General features: G+C 50.8%; 8 protein-coding genes across 8 annotated transcripts, besides 31 other annotated features; all 8 read right to left on the minus strand.

Moving 5' to 3' along the window:
* Positions 1 to 8,458: part of a sequence feature (heterozygous, Esmeraldo-like haplotype) that runs on past the window's edge.
* Positions 188 to 256: a microsatellite.
* Positions 376 to 442: a sequence feature (A-rich).
* Positions 546 to 576: a microsatellite.
* Positions 832 to 867: a microsatellite.
* Positions 923 to 949: a sequence feature (AT_rich).
* Positions 973 to 995: a microsatellite.
* Positions 1,056 to 1,100: a sequence feature (A-rich).
* Positions 1,165 to 3,153, minus strand: Tc00.1047053507083.100 (hypothetical protein, conserved; the record flags this gene model as incomplete). Its single annotated transcript, XM_811241.1, has 1 exon — positions 1,165 to 3,153. One exon carries the CDS (start codon positions 3,151 to 3,153, stop codon positions 1,165 to 1,167), a length of 1,989 nt encoding a protein of 662 aa, XP_816334.1.
* Positions 3,164 to 3,187: a microsatellite.
* Positions 3,242 to 3,272: a microsatellite.
* Positions 3,382 to 3,514: a sequence feature (A-rich).
* Positions 3,565 to 3,623: a sequence feature (T-rich).
* Positions 3,769 to 5,454, minus strand: Tc00.1047053507083.90 (hypothetical protein, conserved; the record flags this gene model as incomplete). The annotated part of the gene is made up of 1 exon (XM_811240.1): positions 3,769 to 5,454. One exon carries the CDS (start codon positions 5,452 to 5,454, stop codon positions 3,769 to 3,771), a length of 1,686 nt encoding a protein of 561 aa, XP_816333.1.
* Positions 5,461 to 5,485: a microsatellite.
* Positions 5,706 to 5,738: a microsatellite.
* Tc00.1047053507083.80 (hypothetical protein, conserved) lies at positions 5,814 to 6,869 on the minus strand (the record flags this gene model as incomplete). Its single annotated transcript, XM_811239.1, has 1 exon — positions 5,814 to 6,869. The coding sequence occupies one exon, from the start codon at positions 6,867 to 6,869 to the stop codon at positions 5,814 to 5,816; it is 1,056 nt and encodes a 351-aa protein (XP_816332.1).
* Positions 6,918 to 6,948: a sequence feature (AT_rich).
* Positions 7,199 to 7,236: a microsatellite.
* Positions 7,250 to 8,212, minus strand: Tc00.1047053507083.70 (hypothetical protein, conserved; the record flags this gene model as incomplete). Its single annotated transcript, XM_811238.1, has 1 exon — positions 7,250 to 8,212. One exon carries the CDS (start codon positions 8,210 to 8,212, stop codon positions 7,250 to 7,252), a length of 963 nt encoding a protein of 320 aa, XP_816331.1.
* Positions 8,070 to 8,097: a microsatellite.
* Positions 8,300 to 8,343: a microsatellite.
* Positions 8,399 to 8,442: a sequence feature (T-rich).
* Positions 8,459 to 9,324: a sequence feature (areas merged during assembly that could not be assigned to a particular haplotype. This can correspond to areas where the two haplotypes were merged or to regions with more than two copies in the genome that were merged during assembly.).
* Positions 8,633 to 8,662: a microsatellite.
* On the minus strand, positions 8,718 to 9,914 carry Tc00.1047053507083.60 (metallopeptidase, putative; the record flags this gene model as incomplete). The annotated part of the gene is made up of 1 exon (XM_811237.1): positions 8,718 to 9,914. One exon carries the CDS (start codon positions 9,912 to 9,914, stop codon positions 8,718 to 8,720), a length of 1,197 nt encoding a protein of 398 aa, XP_816330.1.
* Positions 9,325 to 9,401: a sequence feature (heterozygous, non-Esmeraldo-like haplotype).
* Positions 9,402 to 10,437: a sequence feature (areas not merged during assembly with more than two copies in the genome that could not be assigned to a particular haplotype).
* Positions 10,108 to 10,139: a sequence feature (AT_rich).
* Tc00.1047053507083.50 (hypothetical protein, conserved) lies at positions 10,436 to 10,960 on the minus strand (the record flags this gene model as incomplete). The annotated part of the gene is made up of 1 exon (XM_811236.1): positions 10,436 to 10,960. The coding sequence occupies one exon, from the start codon at positions 10,958 to 10,960 to the stop codon at positions 10,436 to 10,438; it is 525 nt and encodes a 174-aa protein (XP_816329.1).
* Positions 10,438 to 15,378: part of a sequence feature (heterozygous, Esmeraldo-like haplotype) that runs on past the window's edge.
* Positions 11,039 to 11,090: a sequence feature (CT-rich).
* Positions 11,143 to 11,185: a sequence feature (T-rich).
* Positions 11,369 to 11,398: a microsatellite.
* Positions 11,453 to 11,478: a microsatellite.
* On the minus strand, positions 11,599 to 12,876 carry Tc00.1047053507083.40 (hypothetical protein, conserved; the record flags this gene model as incomplete). Its single annotated transcript, XM_811235.1, has 1 exon — positions 11,599 to 12,876. The coding sequence occupies one exon, from the start codon at positions 12,874 to 12,876 to the stop codon at positions 11,599 to 11,601; it is 1,278 nt and encodes a 425-aa protein (XP_816328.1).
* Positions 13,275 to 13,331: a sequence feature (A-rich).
* On the minus strand, positions 13,471 to 15,039 carry Tc00.1047053507083.30 (apurinic/apyrimidinic endonuclease, putative; the record flags this gene model as incomplete). The annotated part of the gene is made up of 1 exon (XM_811234.1): positions 13,471 to 15,039. One exon carries the CDS (start codon positions 15,037 to 15,039, stop codon positions 13,471 to 13,473), a length of 1,569 nt encoding a protein of 522 aa, XP_816327.1.
* Positions 14,751 to 14,772: a microsatellite.

The raw sequence follows: 15,378 nt of genomic DNA on the forward strand, positions 1-15,378 counted from the left end.
AAGAACGTGTCTTTTATGCAAGTATGTGTCTCTACCCCCTCCTCCACCCCACTTTACTCTCTCTCTCTCTGTGTGAGTGTGTGTATTTGTGTGTTATCACCCGCCTGCGTGCGTTTAACCTTCCTCTTGTTTGTCAACTCCTTAAATTTAATCCCCGCCCCACCCCAACCCAGTGTGTGTGCGTATGTATAATATAATATAATATTAATATAATACAATATATAATATATACAATATTATATATATATATAATATATATACAGGCAAGCTAGAACAAAAAAAGAAAAAAAGGAAAAAAACTGTGCTCACACACACACACAGAAACTCAGAAAGACAGAGGGACGCCAAGTACTTAACGTTTCACTCTTAAATTAATCTTTCCTCTTTTTTGTCGTTTTTTTTTTTTTTCTCCTTTTTGTTGTTTTTTGTTTATCCTGCTTTTGTGTGTGCCCTAAATAAAATATATAAATGTGACTGCTGCTTCCTTCTCAGCAACAACGGTACAGGCATACATGCGATGTCATGAATGTAAAACAGGGATATAAAGAGAGAGAGAAAAAGAGAGAAAAAGAGAGAAAAGTGTCGTTGAACACATACACATGGAATAAAAGAGGGGCAGTACGAACAGGACTTGCCGCCGCCGCTGCCACACATAAAAGAGGGCGGAAGGGGGGAAGGAAAAAAAAAAAAAAAAAGGGTGAATTGATGGTGTTGGTAGTCAAATAATATTCACAGACGTAACAAAAAAGAATATGATGGAGAAGAAGAAAAATAAAAACAGAGAAGGGGGGGGGAAAAGGGAAAAAAGAGGGAAATGAGGGCAAACGCTTTAAAAAAAAAAGAAAAAAAAAAAGGGAAAAAAAGAAAGCCGGTGAATATTAAAATTCAGCCCGCATAAATTTGCACACAAACACACAAACACATAAATATATAAATATATAAATATATACACACGCATATTTCCCACCACCACCTCCTCCTCCTCCTCCTCCTCCATATGCACTCACACATAAATAAACATTCCCTCCTCCCTTCTACAAATCCCCCGCACCCTCTTTTTTTTTTTTTTTTTCCTTTCATTTTCTTTCCTTTGTTTGTTTCTCGTTGGTTCCATCAATCCGCTGCATAATTTCCTTCTTTCCTTCTGACCCCCGCCCCCGGTGTTTACGTGACGATCCACAGCGAGAGGCTGCACCAGAGTACAATCGTCAGTGTGCAGATGAGGTACTGAAAAAACAGCATCCTCGACCACACGCCTGGCATGTACTGCCGGGAGTTGAAGAGGATGGTACCGTTGATTGCCGTGGGGGCAGCCAACTCGCCAAGCAGGACGAGAATCAAAACTTTTTGCTCCCGCTTCTCCCCAAACAATGAAGGGGCCGTCCTCCGCAGCAGCAGCACAAGTAAAAACCCCGCCGCGGGAATCACCAGCAGTCGAATGAAGATGATGCCAAAAACAAAACTCTTCCAAACACCATGCAAAGTAAAGACACGCCGCACGGCACTCATCCATCCGCTACCGGAAAAAAACGTGTCCGGTGAGTCTGTCGTGGAATTCTCACACGACGTCGCCGTAGACACAACAACCGGCGCCTGTTGCAGCTGTTGCTGCAGACTCATCAACGTAAACGACGCGTGCTCGTCAAACTCAATCACTTCATGTCGCTCGTTGTAATCCTCCGTGTCCTTTGGATCCGCAGACGTGTCATCAAGCGGAAATTCCGTGTTTTGCTCAGCCTCGCGAAGCCGAACCTCCGGCGCCGGTGCTGTCAAACTTGTGCTCCCCATGAGATTGGCGCCCAACAACAGCAGCGAGGAAGGAATAGACCCTTGTGCCACAAGAGCGATGGAGTCTGTTAGCATCGAAAGCGGCCCCTCAAACAGCAGCCATCGCAGCGGCGGGGTCAAACCAACAACTAAGCCAGCAATTAAGGATGTAAAAGCAACCGTCTTGAAGAGCCGCACGCCAATATTCTTTAAAGCACGTAAAAAAGAAAAAAGAGTATTTCTGTTTTGACGTTCCGCCTCGGCCTCATCTTCAAAGTCGCGTGCGTACATCACGCTAATGAGGCCACGTTCCTTCCAGTTATAATGGAAAGTTTCAACCGTGGCCGGGGCTGCGGCAAGGCACCAGCGCCATGCGCCGGGCGGAATATCCGTCTGCTCCCCGGTGCTGTGTGCGGTCGCTGCAGCCATCATCTTAGAGGCATTCTCTTCTCCCTCTTTTTCGTGGAGAATCTTTTTGGATGCGGCTTCTCGAATCGTGGACAGGAATTTCGCATTGGGTTGTTTTCCGCTTAAAAAGGGGGGCGCATTCAACCCAATTGGTGATGCTATTAATGAGAATTCCTCATTCACCTCCGTTTGTGTGGCGACATCGCAGCACCCCTGTAGTTTCTTGTGGAGCTCCAGCAACTCACGTATCTTCCGTCGCTTATTCGTTTCCTTCTGGGCACGACCAACCAAAGCTGGCCCGAAGCTCCAGAGAGACGCGGTAGTGGACAGACTGTAAATGAAGATAAATGACGTGCCTGCAGCGAGATCAATCCACGCTAGTGACTCGGCCAGTGCTTGTAACAGCGACAAGGGCAGGGTGACAGTGTTCTGCAAGGAGCATGCAATCAGCGATGCGTATTGGTAAAAGGGCTGCTCCTCGTATTCCACACCGGGTGGTTCAAGAAGCGGCAGCACCTCCTCCGGCTCCACTTGCTGCGTCTCCAATGCACCACTCACCAGAACGCACACCACCGGTTTGAGTGATGGCGAGTGCCGTTGCCCTCGCGCCGCACGTTTTACGTGACGTCCCTCGGCGTCCTGGTAGATGAGTGTGTAACGCAGGGAGTCCCGCAGTCCGTGCGGGATGCCGCTGCAACTCACGCGGAACATTAACTTCGATGCCGCGGTGCCGCAAAGCAGCCCACTCCCAATGACAAATAGCGAGAAAAAGAAGAGAACGGAGCAGCGGATGAGTAACTCCGCATTGATAGACGATGCGACGTTATAAAACGTAAGACACGGCAGCAAAATGTTGGCGATCACAAACGTAAAGTCGCGGACGGTCACAGATGCATTCGGAATCCGTTGGCTTGCAAAGGCACCGATGCAGACGGCAACGACGACTTTCGTCACGGCCAGCACCGTCACGCCAAACATCGTGGCTCAAACACACACAAACACACACACACACGCCTCCAGTGAGGGAGGGGGAGAGCAGCGAGGAGGTGATCTCTCTCTCTCTCTCTGTGTGTGTGTGTGTTTGTGTGTCTGTTTGTTCCTCTCCCTCCACCCCTCTGCCTCCCACACACACACACACACTCACAGAGAGACAAAGAAAGTGAGAGGGGGAGAGAGGCAAGCAGCGTGACGGAAATAAAACTCCCCTTCTTTTTCTTTTTTTTTTTTTTTTGCTTTTTTTTTTTCTATCTTTTTTAATGTCTTTTTTTTCTTTTCCCTTCTTTTCTTTTGTTCTGTTTTGTTGTTGTTTTTGTTTTTGTTTTTCTTCTTCTTTTTATTTGTTGTTCTTGTTGATATCCCTCCACACCCGCCACACAAAGCGGGTAAATTAAAAAAAAAAAAAAAAAAAAAAAGAAAGTGAAAGTGAAAAAAAGGGAGAGAAAAAGAAAGAGAGGGAGAGAAGGAGAAACACGAAGACAACATCGCACAAAACAAAATCAAAAAGACAACAACCAACAAACCCCCCACACACACACTTTGCTTTCCTCTTCTCTCGGAGTGCTCCCATCGCTATTTTCCATCCACTCCACCCCATTATTTGCTCATGGCCCGAAGATCCGCACGTTGTGAGGGCGTGAGCCACGTGGCCGTCCACCGCCGCAGCCACGCCCCCCAACCGCCACGCCCCGCAGCAGTTTTCGCAGCCGCCATTTCTTTTAGCTGCGGGTGACCGGCTGGCAGACACGCCACGACGGAGTACACCGTGCCGGGGCGCAGCACGCGAAATGTCCCTTCCGACACCTCGCCGGTGAGATCGAACGGCACGCGCCACGAGCCGTAGTGTGCAAGGGAGGTGCGCAGCAGGTCCTTGAACTCGTCGACATTTGCAACCGTCCCAAAGTTTGCCTTTCCACGTGTCGCGTCGTCCTGAAATGTCATGAGTAATGTCTGCGGCGACGTGACGCAGTGCACGAGAATCACCGTGCGGCCCGCAAAGGCCAATCGCCAGTTCTGAACGATGTTGTACAAAAACGCCCCATCCCGGTTTGGAAGCGACACAACGACGCAGCCGGAGTCACTCAAACTATTACGCACGCTGTTAATGAACTCCAGACGGCCGTACTGTGTGTTCAACCGTCCCGCCCCATCCATGAGATCCAACATGATAAGATCATAGCGCCGACCGATTTTAGGCACGGCAGTGCGGCGGAGAAATTCAACGGGTTCCGCAAGATACAAGTGAAGATTATTGGACTCCTGAAAGCCCAGGAAACGACGGCAAATGCGTGCAAGGGTGCCGTCACGTTCGACGACATCCACTTGAAAATTCGGAAAGGCCGTACTCAACCATCGTGGGATCTCACCGCTATGCAAACCACACACAAGCGCAGACACAGGGGCCTCCTTCGCAGTCGTGAAACGCAAGGGAAGGGTGGTCTGTGCAATGTCCCGCAAAATATGAACAGGCCCAAGCGTCAACATCATCTTTCGTGCATACTCGCTCTCAATATGCCCAGCATAAGGCACACAGTTATTTAATGACGTGACCGCTCTGCATTTCGTCATGCCATGGATCGTAGAAGCCCCACGTGTCGGCATGCGGGAAAAATACAATGAATTATCCTCCTCCGTCGCCTTTTCCTCCAAGGGTGTCTTTGCCGGGGCTGGAACAGGTTGACCTCCCGCGGCTCCCACTTCCCCATTTTTTGCCTGGGGTGATAAATCCGCTGCCGCGACTTCTCCTGTTTCAACGTTCGTGGGGGTCATGCCCTTCTCGCGTGTGGCGCAGTGAACGTAATGCACGCTGCGGTACACAACATCATTCCCAATCCGCGTGTCATACTCCGGCAGCTCCATACACGCCACGCTGAGACTCTCCCCACGGGAGCCGCGCACCTCGCTATCCTCGCTGTATACAAGCCTGGGCCGTCGCAACGCCCCTTCGGCACTCTCCGTCATTGTCTCTGCGAGATGGCGGCCCGTTGGGAGGCCCCTCCATCCGTCACTGCCAATGTTAAAGCCCCAGAAAACGTTATGTGAACCACTCATCGGCACGCGTGATTGCGGTCGCCGCCATACCGCATCTATCTTTCGGTTAGGCTCCACGTAATACACCATCACCTTCCATCCCACCAGAGCGAGCAACACCCCTGTTGACAGTACGACATACGGCGAGCTTATTCCCTTGTCTAATTCACGAAAAAAAAACTCAGTCACCTTGTTAATATACTGCCGTCGAGGTCGCTGCCCCACAGTGTAGGATGAAAACCGTTTGGACATCAATCGATAATAATAATAATAATAATAATAAGGGAGTAGATAAGTGTACGTACGGATTTGTGTGTTTCTTTCTGTGTGTTTTTGTGGCTTTTACAGCCTATTTAAAAAGACAAAAAAAAAAAAAAGAGCCATTCAATGTGCATCCTTCATACACTGTCTCCAAGTGCAAATGGAAACTGCATATATGTATATATAACCATTAGAAATATATTTAAAACTAAACCACACGAAGTATCGTGTTGGACTCATCTTCTCTCTCCTTCTCTCTCTCTCTCCTTCTCTCTGTGTGTGTGTGTGTTTGTGTCCGTCGGGGGGAAGGAAAAAGTTAAATATCATATTTTTCATAAAATAATCTCTTGTCAGTACAAAAGGACGGAGTGCACGCGCCATGACCGACGGGTACTCTCCGCTGTTGTGCCTCTTCTCTTTCTCCTTCCCACGCCGCTCTTTTCCCAAGCGTCTCGCAGTGCTTTAAGTCTCACTGCATCTGCTGCCAGTCGTGCCTCTTCGTGCGTTAATACGGCCCTTGACCGCTCGTATGCCTCCATAGACAGACGACAAGTCGTCAGAGACGAGCATGATGCTTGCGGTGCGTGGGCACAACTCCCGCCCGGCACACGTCGTCTCGACAGTTGGGCAAAGACATCAAAAAACGCGTCCACCACCGCCGGGTGCGAGACGGCAAAACTCGCCCACTCCTTGTAGGACACACGCCCATCCCCGTCCTGATCCGCCAGTGCCATAAGCGCCTTCGCGGAATAGTTTATAAAGACCCTACGCTGCGCATCTACAGCGCGTTTCAGGTCTGTGAACAGCAAATACCCCTTCTGCTGCGCGTCGAGCGCATCAAAGACGGTGCGGATTCGATCGCCATGCCGTGCGTTGTGTCTCCCCAAAGCGTCCAGAGGGCCCGTGATGGGAGCACAGCGCCGGCAGCGACAGGCGTCCTCCTCGTCCGCAGCACTTTCGCCGATGTCAGTTAACACCCCATCTTCAGTGGCATCGAGAGAAAAGGGAAACAGCGAAGTGCCATCTTTTAAGGATGCGATGCACGCCACGGTTTTGCCTGGCGGCGGGATCACCTCCCTGTCAGCACGGACGTTCCTTCGGCTCATTTCCGGTCGTGGCGGCCGGTCCTGCACGGGGCGGCCCACTCCACGCTTCGCAAAGGCGTACACCTGACAGTCGGTTGAAAGCTGCGCGGCACTGTACAGTTCCACCCAGCGGAGGGCAAACTCATCAAACAACATCATCGCGTCCAGCTGAAAGGATGACTGCGCCTGCGGGACAGCCGTCATGAAGTACGACTCCGTCGCACAGGCCAATTCACACAACGTCGGGTGCGACGAAAACCGCAAACGAATGTTGCGATTGCCCCCGCGCACATTTGCCGCGACTCTAATAAAAAACACCATCCGCGACACTGCCTGGTCGCAGCCACCAACCCCCCTACACGCAGCAGCAAAAAAAAACAATTAAAAAATAAATAAAAAAGGGACAAAAATGAAAAATGAAGGCTCACGATAAAAAGAAACAAAAGGAATTCCCTCCTGCCTATTCACCACCACCACAAAAAAAAAAAAAAAGGAGTATTTATTAACTCACTCGTTTAGACATTTCACATCGCATCGTTTGCTGACTTAGTCTTTCCCTTTTTTTTTTCTTTTTTCTTTTCCATTCAATTGAAGAGAGAATGGCGGAGGACAAATGCAACGTACACCCCCACAAAATCCCTGTTGTCTCTTCGTTGTCGTTGTCGTTGTTGTTTTTGTTAGTGTCATTTATATATATTTTTTCACTTCGCCTCCTGTTCATCCAAATCAAACGGCATAAAACTTTCCTCACAACCACACGAATACTTTTGGTTTGGGTTGCGAAAGGTAAACTTTTCCTCCACACTCCTCGTAACGTAATCCATCTCCGTCCCGATAACATAAAAGAGTGCATTGCTATCAACCACCACCTTCACACCGTCCTGCAGAACCACCACGTCTCCTGTATGCATCCCAGTTGCGCTGCTGGTATCACCGTTGTTACCATGGCTCCTCCTCGTGCCTTGCTTGTCCGTCTCCTTTGGTGGCATCTTTTCATCCTCCGGGTAGTGATATTTCACTGTGTAGCTATACCCACTGCAGCCACGGCGACTTACACCAATACGAATCCCATCGGGCATTTTTGGATGGTGCTGATGTTCTGGATCTTCGTGACACCGCTTCAGCAGGTACTTGACACGACGGAGTGCCTGCGGTGTGAGTGTGAAGGCCGCTTTATGCCGGAAGAGAAGTTGTCGCCGCTGCAACGGAGAGAGCGGGCGGCTGGAGACTACACCGGCGTCCTCCGTGCATGACGAACGTGACGCCGCAAGGTTCTCTTGTCGCGCAGACGCCTCGCTGCCATTCGCCTCAGCGTGAGCACCAGCAGCAGAAACACCAGCGTGCGGCAAGGATGAGGAAGGGGCGGCGGTATCCTTCGCTGCGTGTTTGTCGCAGCCCCGATTTCGTAGAGGTGATGCTGCCTTGCCGCTGCCCTTGTGTGTTGACTTGTACGGCATCGGCGACTGCACCGATCCCTTGGCATCATGACTTCTCCCTGCATTGCTGTCAGTGGAAGCCGTTGTGGTGGTGGTGGTGGTGGTGGTGGCGGAAGTGTAACTTGACGTGTGGCAACGGTGTTGCATCGCGTTGCACCACAAAAAAATCACACGGGGCAGAAACGACGAAGTTGTCGCGATGCCACACACACGTGCCGCTCTACGCATATGGAGTTACGGAGGAATTCCTCCGTTTCTTCCCTCTTGTGGAGCTGTGGGCTTCACCCTCCTGCTACTTTTCTCCGCCGCCTGCAGCTCCCTCCCTCTCCCTCCCTCTCTCTCTCTCTCTCTGTCTCTCTGTTTCCGTGTATATGTTTTCGGATAGGGCCACTGACGGCGGCGTCTCACTGGATGAAAAGAGAAGACAGAAAAAAAAAAAAAAAAAAAGAGGGAAAAAAGGAACCGCCGGCACATAAAAAAAAAAAAAAAAAGGAAAAGTTTGGAAAAAGACACGGGGCGCCGTGGTGGTTTTCTCATCCACATTACACCCCAACACGCACCCAATCCGCCCTGGCAGCAGGTGCCGTCCCCGCAATCTTCCTTTCACGTCACTGGCTTCCGCTTGCAAAAGAGACACACACACAAACAATATATATATATATATATATATATATATATGGATTTCATTCAGCCGCTACAGCACCAACAAAGAGAGAAGAAAGCAGAAGAAAAGTCATGCTCGAAAAACGGAATTTTTGACCACCAGCAATGTTCCCCCCGACGCCGCCTCTGATGCCAAAGAAGACGTCAAGTAACGCACATGAAGGCTCCTTTGCTTAAACGCTTCAACACCATCGGGTGTCTCGTCATCCTCCGCACCACCGCCTTTACGTTGGTGCTGACTCCCTAATTTATGACCAGGCAAATACCCATCCCCCTTCACCATCGTTTGATGTCGACTTGCCACGCCACTTTCAAGCACTTCAGCCAATTGGTGGATCTGTTTTGTCATGAGCTTTCGATTCGCAGTGAGGGGGTTGGAACAGAATGTCAGTGCCCAGTAACGCGACCACAAACACTCCAATTGTGCCTCATCGTCTTTGCTACGCACGAGAGTAATGGGCAGCTCATAGTAGCGGTGTGCATGTACTCCGTACTCCCTGATACGCTCAGAAGGCACCCACGTAGATGTCGTGGACCCTTCCCAATGCTTTCCTTGTGTGTGTTGACTTGTCCCCTGTTGCTCTGCCACGTAGTTCTCTGGAAATGTACGAAAAGCCTTCATATCCAACTTGCCAGTTGAGATGGTGCGCACAGGGTCAACGACGATAGCCAGCCACGGGTCTTGTGCAGTTTGTCCAAGCTGCTGCGTGTTAACATCTGTGCCAGAAAGAAAACAGGTGTAGCCAGGGTGGCTGTGGTACCACCCGATGCAGCCTTCCTGCGTCCCGCCGCGCTGATGGTACTGAAGGAAGTCAAGCATGTACAACTGGGAGGCGTCATTCATGGAACACTCCACCTCGGAGGCATCGACAGGGAGAGCAAAGGCACTCGTGACAATCATTTCATCCTCGTTAAAGTGGCCCAGCATGAGACCCATCACCTCAAACCAATTCTCGCGGCTCGGCTCATTTCGCATGGACGCCGCAGAAGATTCAGCAACGCCACTGCCGTTGGAGCACGTCACGTTGGGGCTTCCACGTTTCGCGTGGATCATCATCTGCAGCGCCGCGAGAACCGAAACCTTCACGCGTTGGAAATAGCGCGGTGACTTCTTCCACGGCTGTGTTTTGTGCAGCTCCTCCATGAGCTCCATGTTGGGGGATAAAAACGCGTCATCCGTGATGACGGAGTTATGCATCTCCCATTGACTACGTGTCACCTCATGGCGATCTCCCCGTCTTGCAGCGTCAGGCTGCATCATCATCATCGTTGTCGTCGTCGTTAATAATAATATGCAGCAGCTGCTGCTGCAGATCTCAACAACCGCACCTTCTCTGTGTGTGTTGTCTTTCTATTGATTTGACGAGTCTTCTCTCCTGTCTGCACTAATACGTCCCCCTCTTCCCATAACTCCCCCATTATCCGTTGCAGTTACCCAAAACGCAAACATGCATGTATGCATAAATAAATAAAAAGTAAAAAAATAAAAAATGGCAGTTCATTCACGAAGAAACAACAACATTAATAATGAGGAAAAACGCCCACAGAAAGAGGCCGTAAAGACGATGGTGCCGCCGTCATTACGACCCCTTCCCCAGCCGTTGTGCGGTGAAGTTACAATGAGGAAATTATGATGAACGGGTCCCCGCATTAGTTTTTATTCGCCTATCCCTCCCTCCCTTTGTATTGGATATATTTTTTTTTTCTCTTCCCCTCCTTCCTTCCTTCAAATTAACCGCCGCATTCCAACAAGTAGAAAGAAGCAAACAGAAAAAAAAAAATGGTCCTTCATTTTCGTCTCGTCTTGTTATGAGCAGCGCGCAGTAAATTCACCTGTGCCCTTGTTAGACCAGTCCGCTGCATTCCATGCATAGTGGCCGCGTAGAATTTAGCGTCAGCGGCGGTGTAGCCCCGTGATGGGCCCCCGCGCTTCGTCTCTGCGCACCGCACCTCCAGCGAGTGAACAGGACCCGACGAGGTCAACACAATCGGTGAGCGAAGCACCACCACGGCCGCCTCTTCCTCCTCCTCCTCCCTCTCATCGGATAAATTGGCAACTGCTGGTGTGGCAAAAGAATGAGTGGCGATTGTGAAGCAGCGACCGTTGATTTTGTCCTCGCCCGCCGCGTCGCAGTGCGCGACAAGTGACACAGTCACTGGGGCCGATGTGGTCGTCGCAAGGCGCCGTGTGAACACCACGTCGGTCAGTGCGGTGACAAAAGAAAGGGACTGCGGCTCGTGGTGGTTCCCTCGCAGACGCATGCGATCACCGCCTCGCACCGTCAGGAGAAACGGCGTCGTGATGTCCGGCATGTACTTTCTTTCTGTTCCCCCCCACTACCACCACTGCACCACCACAATGGGGGAAAAAGTGAAGGCGACATGTCATTTAGAAAGGGAGAAGGGGGAAGGAAAAAAGGAAATAGAACAAGAAAGAAACAAACATACATCAAAAGAAGTAAACCCAACAACATCGCGACCACAAACAAACGCACAAAAAAAATAAAATAAAATAAATAAACATAAAAAGAGTGAAATCACATGTCGCCCCCTTCCCCATCCCCTCGACACACTCGTATCAGTCCAGTCAGCAACACTTCCCCCCCCCCCCATTTAAGAGGCACGGAGATTTCTCGGTTGCCGGAAAGATACCCGTGTCGTTTATTTATCCCCCACACACGCACACACTCGCAGACACGGACATATCCCCAACCAAAAGTAAAAAATAAAAAATAAAAATAAAAATAAAAAAGGAATTGAAATGACACAACCCAAACCTACGCGCTGGCAAAGTGGGATTTTTGTAAAAAAGAAAAAAAGAAAAAAAAAAACGGCACAGAAAAAAGTGTCTCTCTCGCTTTCTCCTCTAATGCCCAGTTATATGTGATGTGAAGAATTGGAATATTGGCAGCTCTCTGTTTCTGCCCTGTTCCATCTGTGCCTAACGTACATTATACATTGGACGCCGGGGCACGATCAAATCGTTCGCGCCGAAGAGCCATTGCCTTTTGCGACAACTTCTCTGATATTGTGGTGTGTTCACCGTGATGAAATGAAACAATCTCGTCATTTATGACACATGTGAAAGGCGGCACATCATTCTCCATGGGACGCAGATCCCCGCCAAGACTACGGAGTCGCGAGGCTGTAATGAAGACGACCATTGGTTGCATATTTAAGTTATACTTTTGGCAGTACTTCCGCATATGCAAGCTGAGGAAAACATTGTACCGATGACCATCCACGCTGAGAAAAAGAAGAGGGGGACATGTCTCACGTGTCACCAACTCAGGAGCCTCCAGCTGCGCGGCGTTGTACAACATGAAAAAGTCCTCCTCCGGCCGAGAAGTGGACTCCTGAGACACTGGACGACTTTCTTTTTCACCCGAGGCCGGCAATCGGGTTGCGGCTGAAGGTCTTTTTATGAGAATCCCGCACCCTCTCTGTGAGGGCCGCACCGCCGTGCCAAGAAGAGCCGCCTCCTCCTCAGTGATCCAGTACGGTGCTGTGTACTGCGCATACGAGGGATGTTCTTGAAGCGTGCGTTGAACATGCCGTGAATGCGGGCGCCCTGCGGCACTCATTGGCACGTTACGCCATTCCGGCAGTGTCTTCCCGCTGCATTTCAGGGAAGCGGAAACCGACGCATCCGGGGCACTTGTCTGTTCGAGGTTGTACAATTTGACGGTTTGCATCATGGTAGAGATATCCACCCCTTCTTCGCCATCCTTCACGGTGTAGCCGAAACGCGTAAAGGCCGTCCTTGTTGACCACACTGGGGAGCGAAAATGTCGTGAGGCAGCCGCGACGCACAGTCGCTGGGCCACCTCGGCATCGTAAAGTTGCTCGTGCGTGTTCATCGGCTTGTAGTAGGAGGGCATTTCATGTTTTGCGGCTACGTTTTCCTCCTCGATTTTCGTCTCCTCGTTCTTCGGGAACTTCTCTGCTTCTGTGGACGGAGCTGTCTCTTCTTCATGTGCCCTGCAGTTTGCCACCGGCCCAGCGTCACGAGGCACAGCAGATCCACCCAAAATATTATCAAGGGAATCCTTCATCGTTGTGAAGACGGCCACATGCGGCTTTGCCACAGTCGTGGACCCAACATCACGTGCGGATGTCAGTTCTGGGGCCTTCTTGTTTTTCTTTTCCACGCGAGTTGACCGTGACGCCGCCCAAAGAATCGAAGTGGCGAAAACGGCGGATAAACGAGTCCTTGTGGGAGTAAACATTGCAGATGCACACGCGCAGTCTCTCGTGCGGCTTCTTATCACACAAACTCTCTCTCGTTGTCTTGCTCTGTGTGTATGTGTGCTGTGGTTGTGTAGCGGAGTGTCTAGAAGGGGGTTGGTTTAGTTTTTGCGTCGCTTTTCACTGACAGGGGGAAAAAAAAAGAAAAAAACAGGGGGGAAGAGTAAGAGAAGAAGGGAATATTGGATGGCCGGCAAGAAGACAAAAACAAAAAAAAAGAACGGCACAAGACGCACACAAAAGGCAAAAAAATAAAATAATTCAGCGGTGAAAGAAGCACCACTTAACAGAGACGTCGGGCGCTCAAACATCCCTCATGGGCCTTTGAAAGAGCCTTACAGAGGCAACATGACGTAGTGGCTGTTGTTGTTGTTTTCCGTTTTCTTCTTTTCTCTTCTTTTTTTCTTTCATTGTTTTTTGTTTTTTTTTTTTTTTTCGTCGCACGCATTTTCTTTTCTTTATTTGTTGCTTTTGTTTCTTGTACATGTATATATGTATGATTATGTGTGTCCCCCGGCGTCCAATTACGTCCACGCTGCGCATCCGGCGGTCACGCCTATCCCTCCGTGTTGCGTTCACCTGCGCAGCCACATCTGCAGCGGGCAGTGATCACTCCCCATCACGTGGGGCATCGTGAAGCAGTCCACGACGTGGCGGGCCAACGCGGCGGAGACCACGAAGTAGTCCAGCCGCCAACCGAGGCCCCGGGCCCTGCCGTTGATGCGCGCGGACCAAAATGTGTAAACGGGTGCCGCCTTTGGGTACAACGCACGGAAGGTGTCCACCGCATTTGCCACCCGCAATGTTTCACGGAACGAGGCGCGTTCCTCCGGGGTGAAGCCGCTGCACTTCTGCATCGCCTTGTAGGAGCCGGCAAAGTAACGGTCGTAGTCACGCTCGGCGACATTCAGGTCGCCTGCCCAGATGAAACCTGCGAGTGACGGGGCGTCGCCCTCCTCCTTGTCGTGGTTGCAAGAGCGTCCCAAGGTGCATAAATGTTGCCGGATCCGCAAATCAAACTTCTGGCAGCGGTACGGGAGGCGCTCCAACGACATCCCACTGTTGGGGATGTATGTATTCACCAGCGCCAGGGCAAAAGTCTCGCTGCCCTTTCCTTGCGTCCCAAAGTACGTGGTGAGAACGCGTCCCTCCTCATCCCCTTCACTATGACCGACATCCTGCGGGCTTTTCAAGGTGTCAAATCCCTTTACGGTGACCGTCTTCCACTCCGCGGCCGCCGTATTTTTGATGTACGTCCGTGTGCCAGAGTACCCCTTCTTTGCGCGGCAGACGTGGTCGACGAAGCGGTACCCTGGCACCTCGCCCAACTTTTCATTTTGTGGATCGTCCGGGTTCAGCTTCGTTTCCTGCAGACACAACGCGTCCGGCCCCTCCTCCTCGAGCAGTCGTTGGATCGCCTGGTCATCCTTCCGCAGCAGCCCACGCAGGCCAGCAACATTCCACGTGATGAATTTCAGCATATGTTTGCTGTCGAAATCCTTCGCCGCTGTTCGGCGCTGGAAGGGCTCCACTTGGCTCCAAATATCCTTCTCCGTCTTCCTCGTGTCATCGTCCGACGGTGGCGGGGCGGTCAATACGGCCGCGAGGGGACGATTGGGAGATGTCGCCTCCGCACCCGCAGAATTTAGCGAGCGGGAAGGTGGTGTCGGCGTACGAATTCGCGTGGAACGCGTGGCGGGTTTCTTCGGCGATGTGGCCGACGGGGATCGACTGCGTGTGCGCTTCCCCCCGGCCGCCGCAACCGGCTTCTGTTCCTTAGGTCCCGACGGCATGACACTTACGGCACCGCACAGCCGCACGATAGAAACGCACATTACAAATGATACGTGCGGGCAAAATAAAAATAAAAATAAAAAGATGCAAAGTAAAATAAAAGGCGCGGTGGCAGCACGATGCCCCTGCGATCGACCACAGGCAGCAAATAATCCACAGAAACAGTGAATTGAAAGGTTGAAAGAAAGGGAGGCGGAGCAAAGCACCGCGGTACAAACAAGACGTGTACACGTCGCACAATCAATGCAGATGAAACCTACACACAAACACACACAAAGGAAAAGTCGCAGAATCCAAAATGACACCATAAAAAAAAAAAAAAATTTCGCCCCTGGTGGCGACAGGGACATCGTCGTGACGTTTGGCGGTCATAAACACCCCTCCAAAACAAAGACCGGGAAAAGGCAAAAAAGACATTGATGCAATTAACTGCTTAACCGCATGAAAGTCACCGCACCCTCTCACTCCCAGCGGACCCACGCAAGACACACGAGAGCCTTGAGTCCTAATTGCCTTTAAACCATCGTCACAACGACGCGGCAGCGAGAAAGAGAGACATGCAGTTCACCACATCTCTCACCTACGCAAATGAGCCCTCATATAAACCCACCCCAATAGTCAGTTCCTTATGATCTGCCACATAACAGCCTTCCTATAGAGTTTCCACACGCACTCAGGTAAGAAAGAAA

This window comes from Trypanosoma cruzi, genomic scaffold (assembly GCF_000209065.1).
Source record: "Trypanosoma cruzi strain CL Brener 1047053517111 genomic scaffold, whole genome shotgun sequence".
Taxonomy (NCBI): domain Eukaryota; phylum Euglenozoa; class Kinetoplastea; order Trypanosomatida; family Trypanosomatidae; genus Trypanosoma; species Trypanosoma cruzi.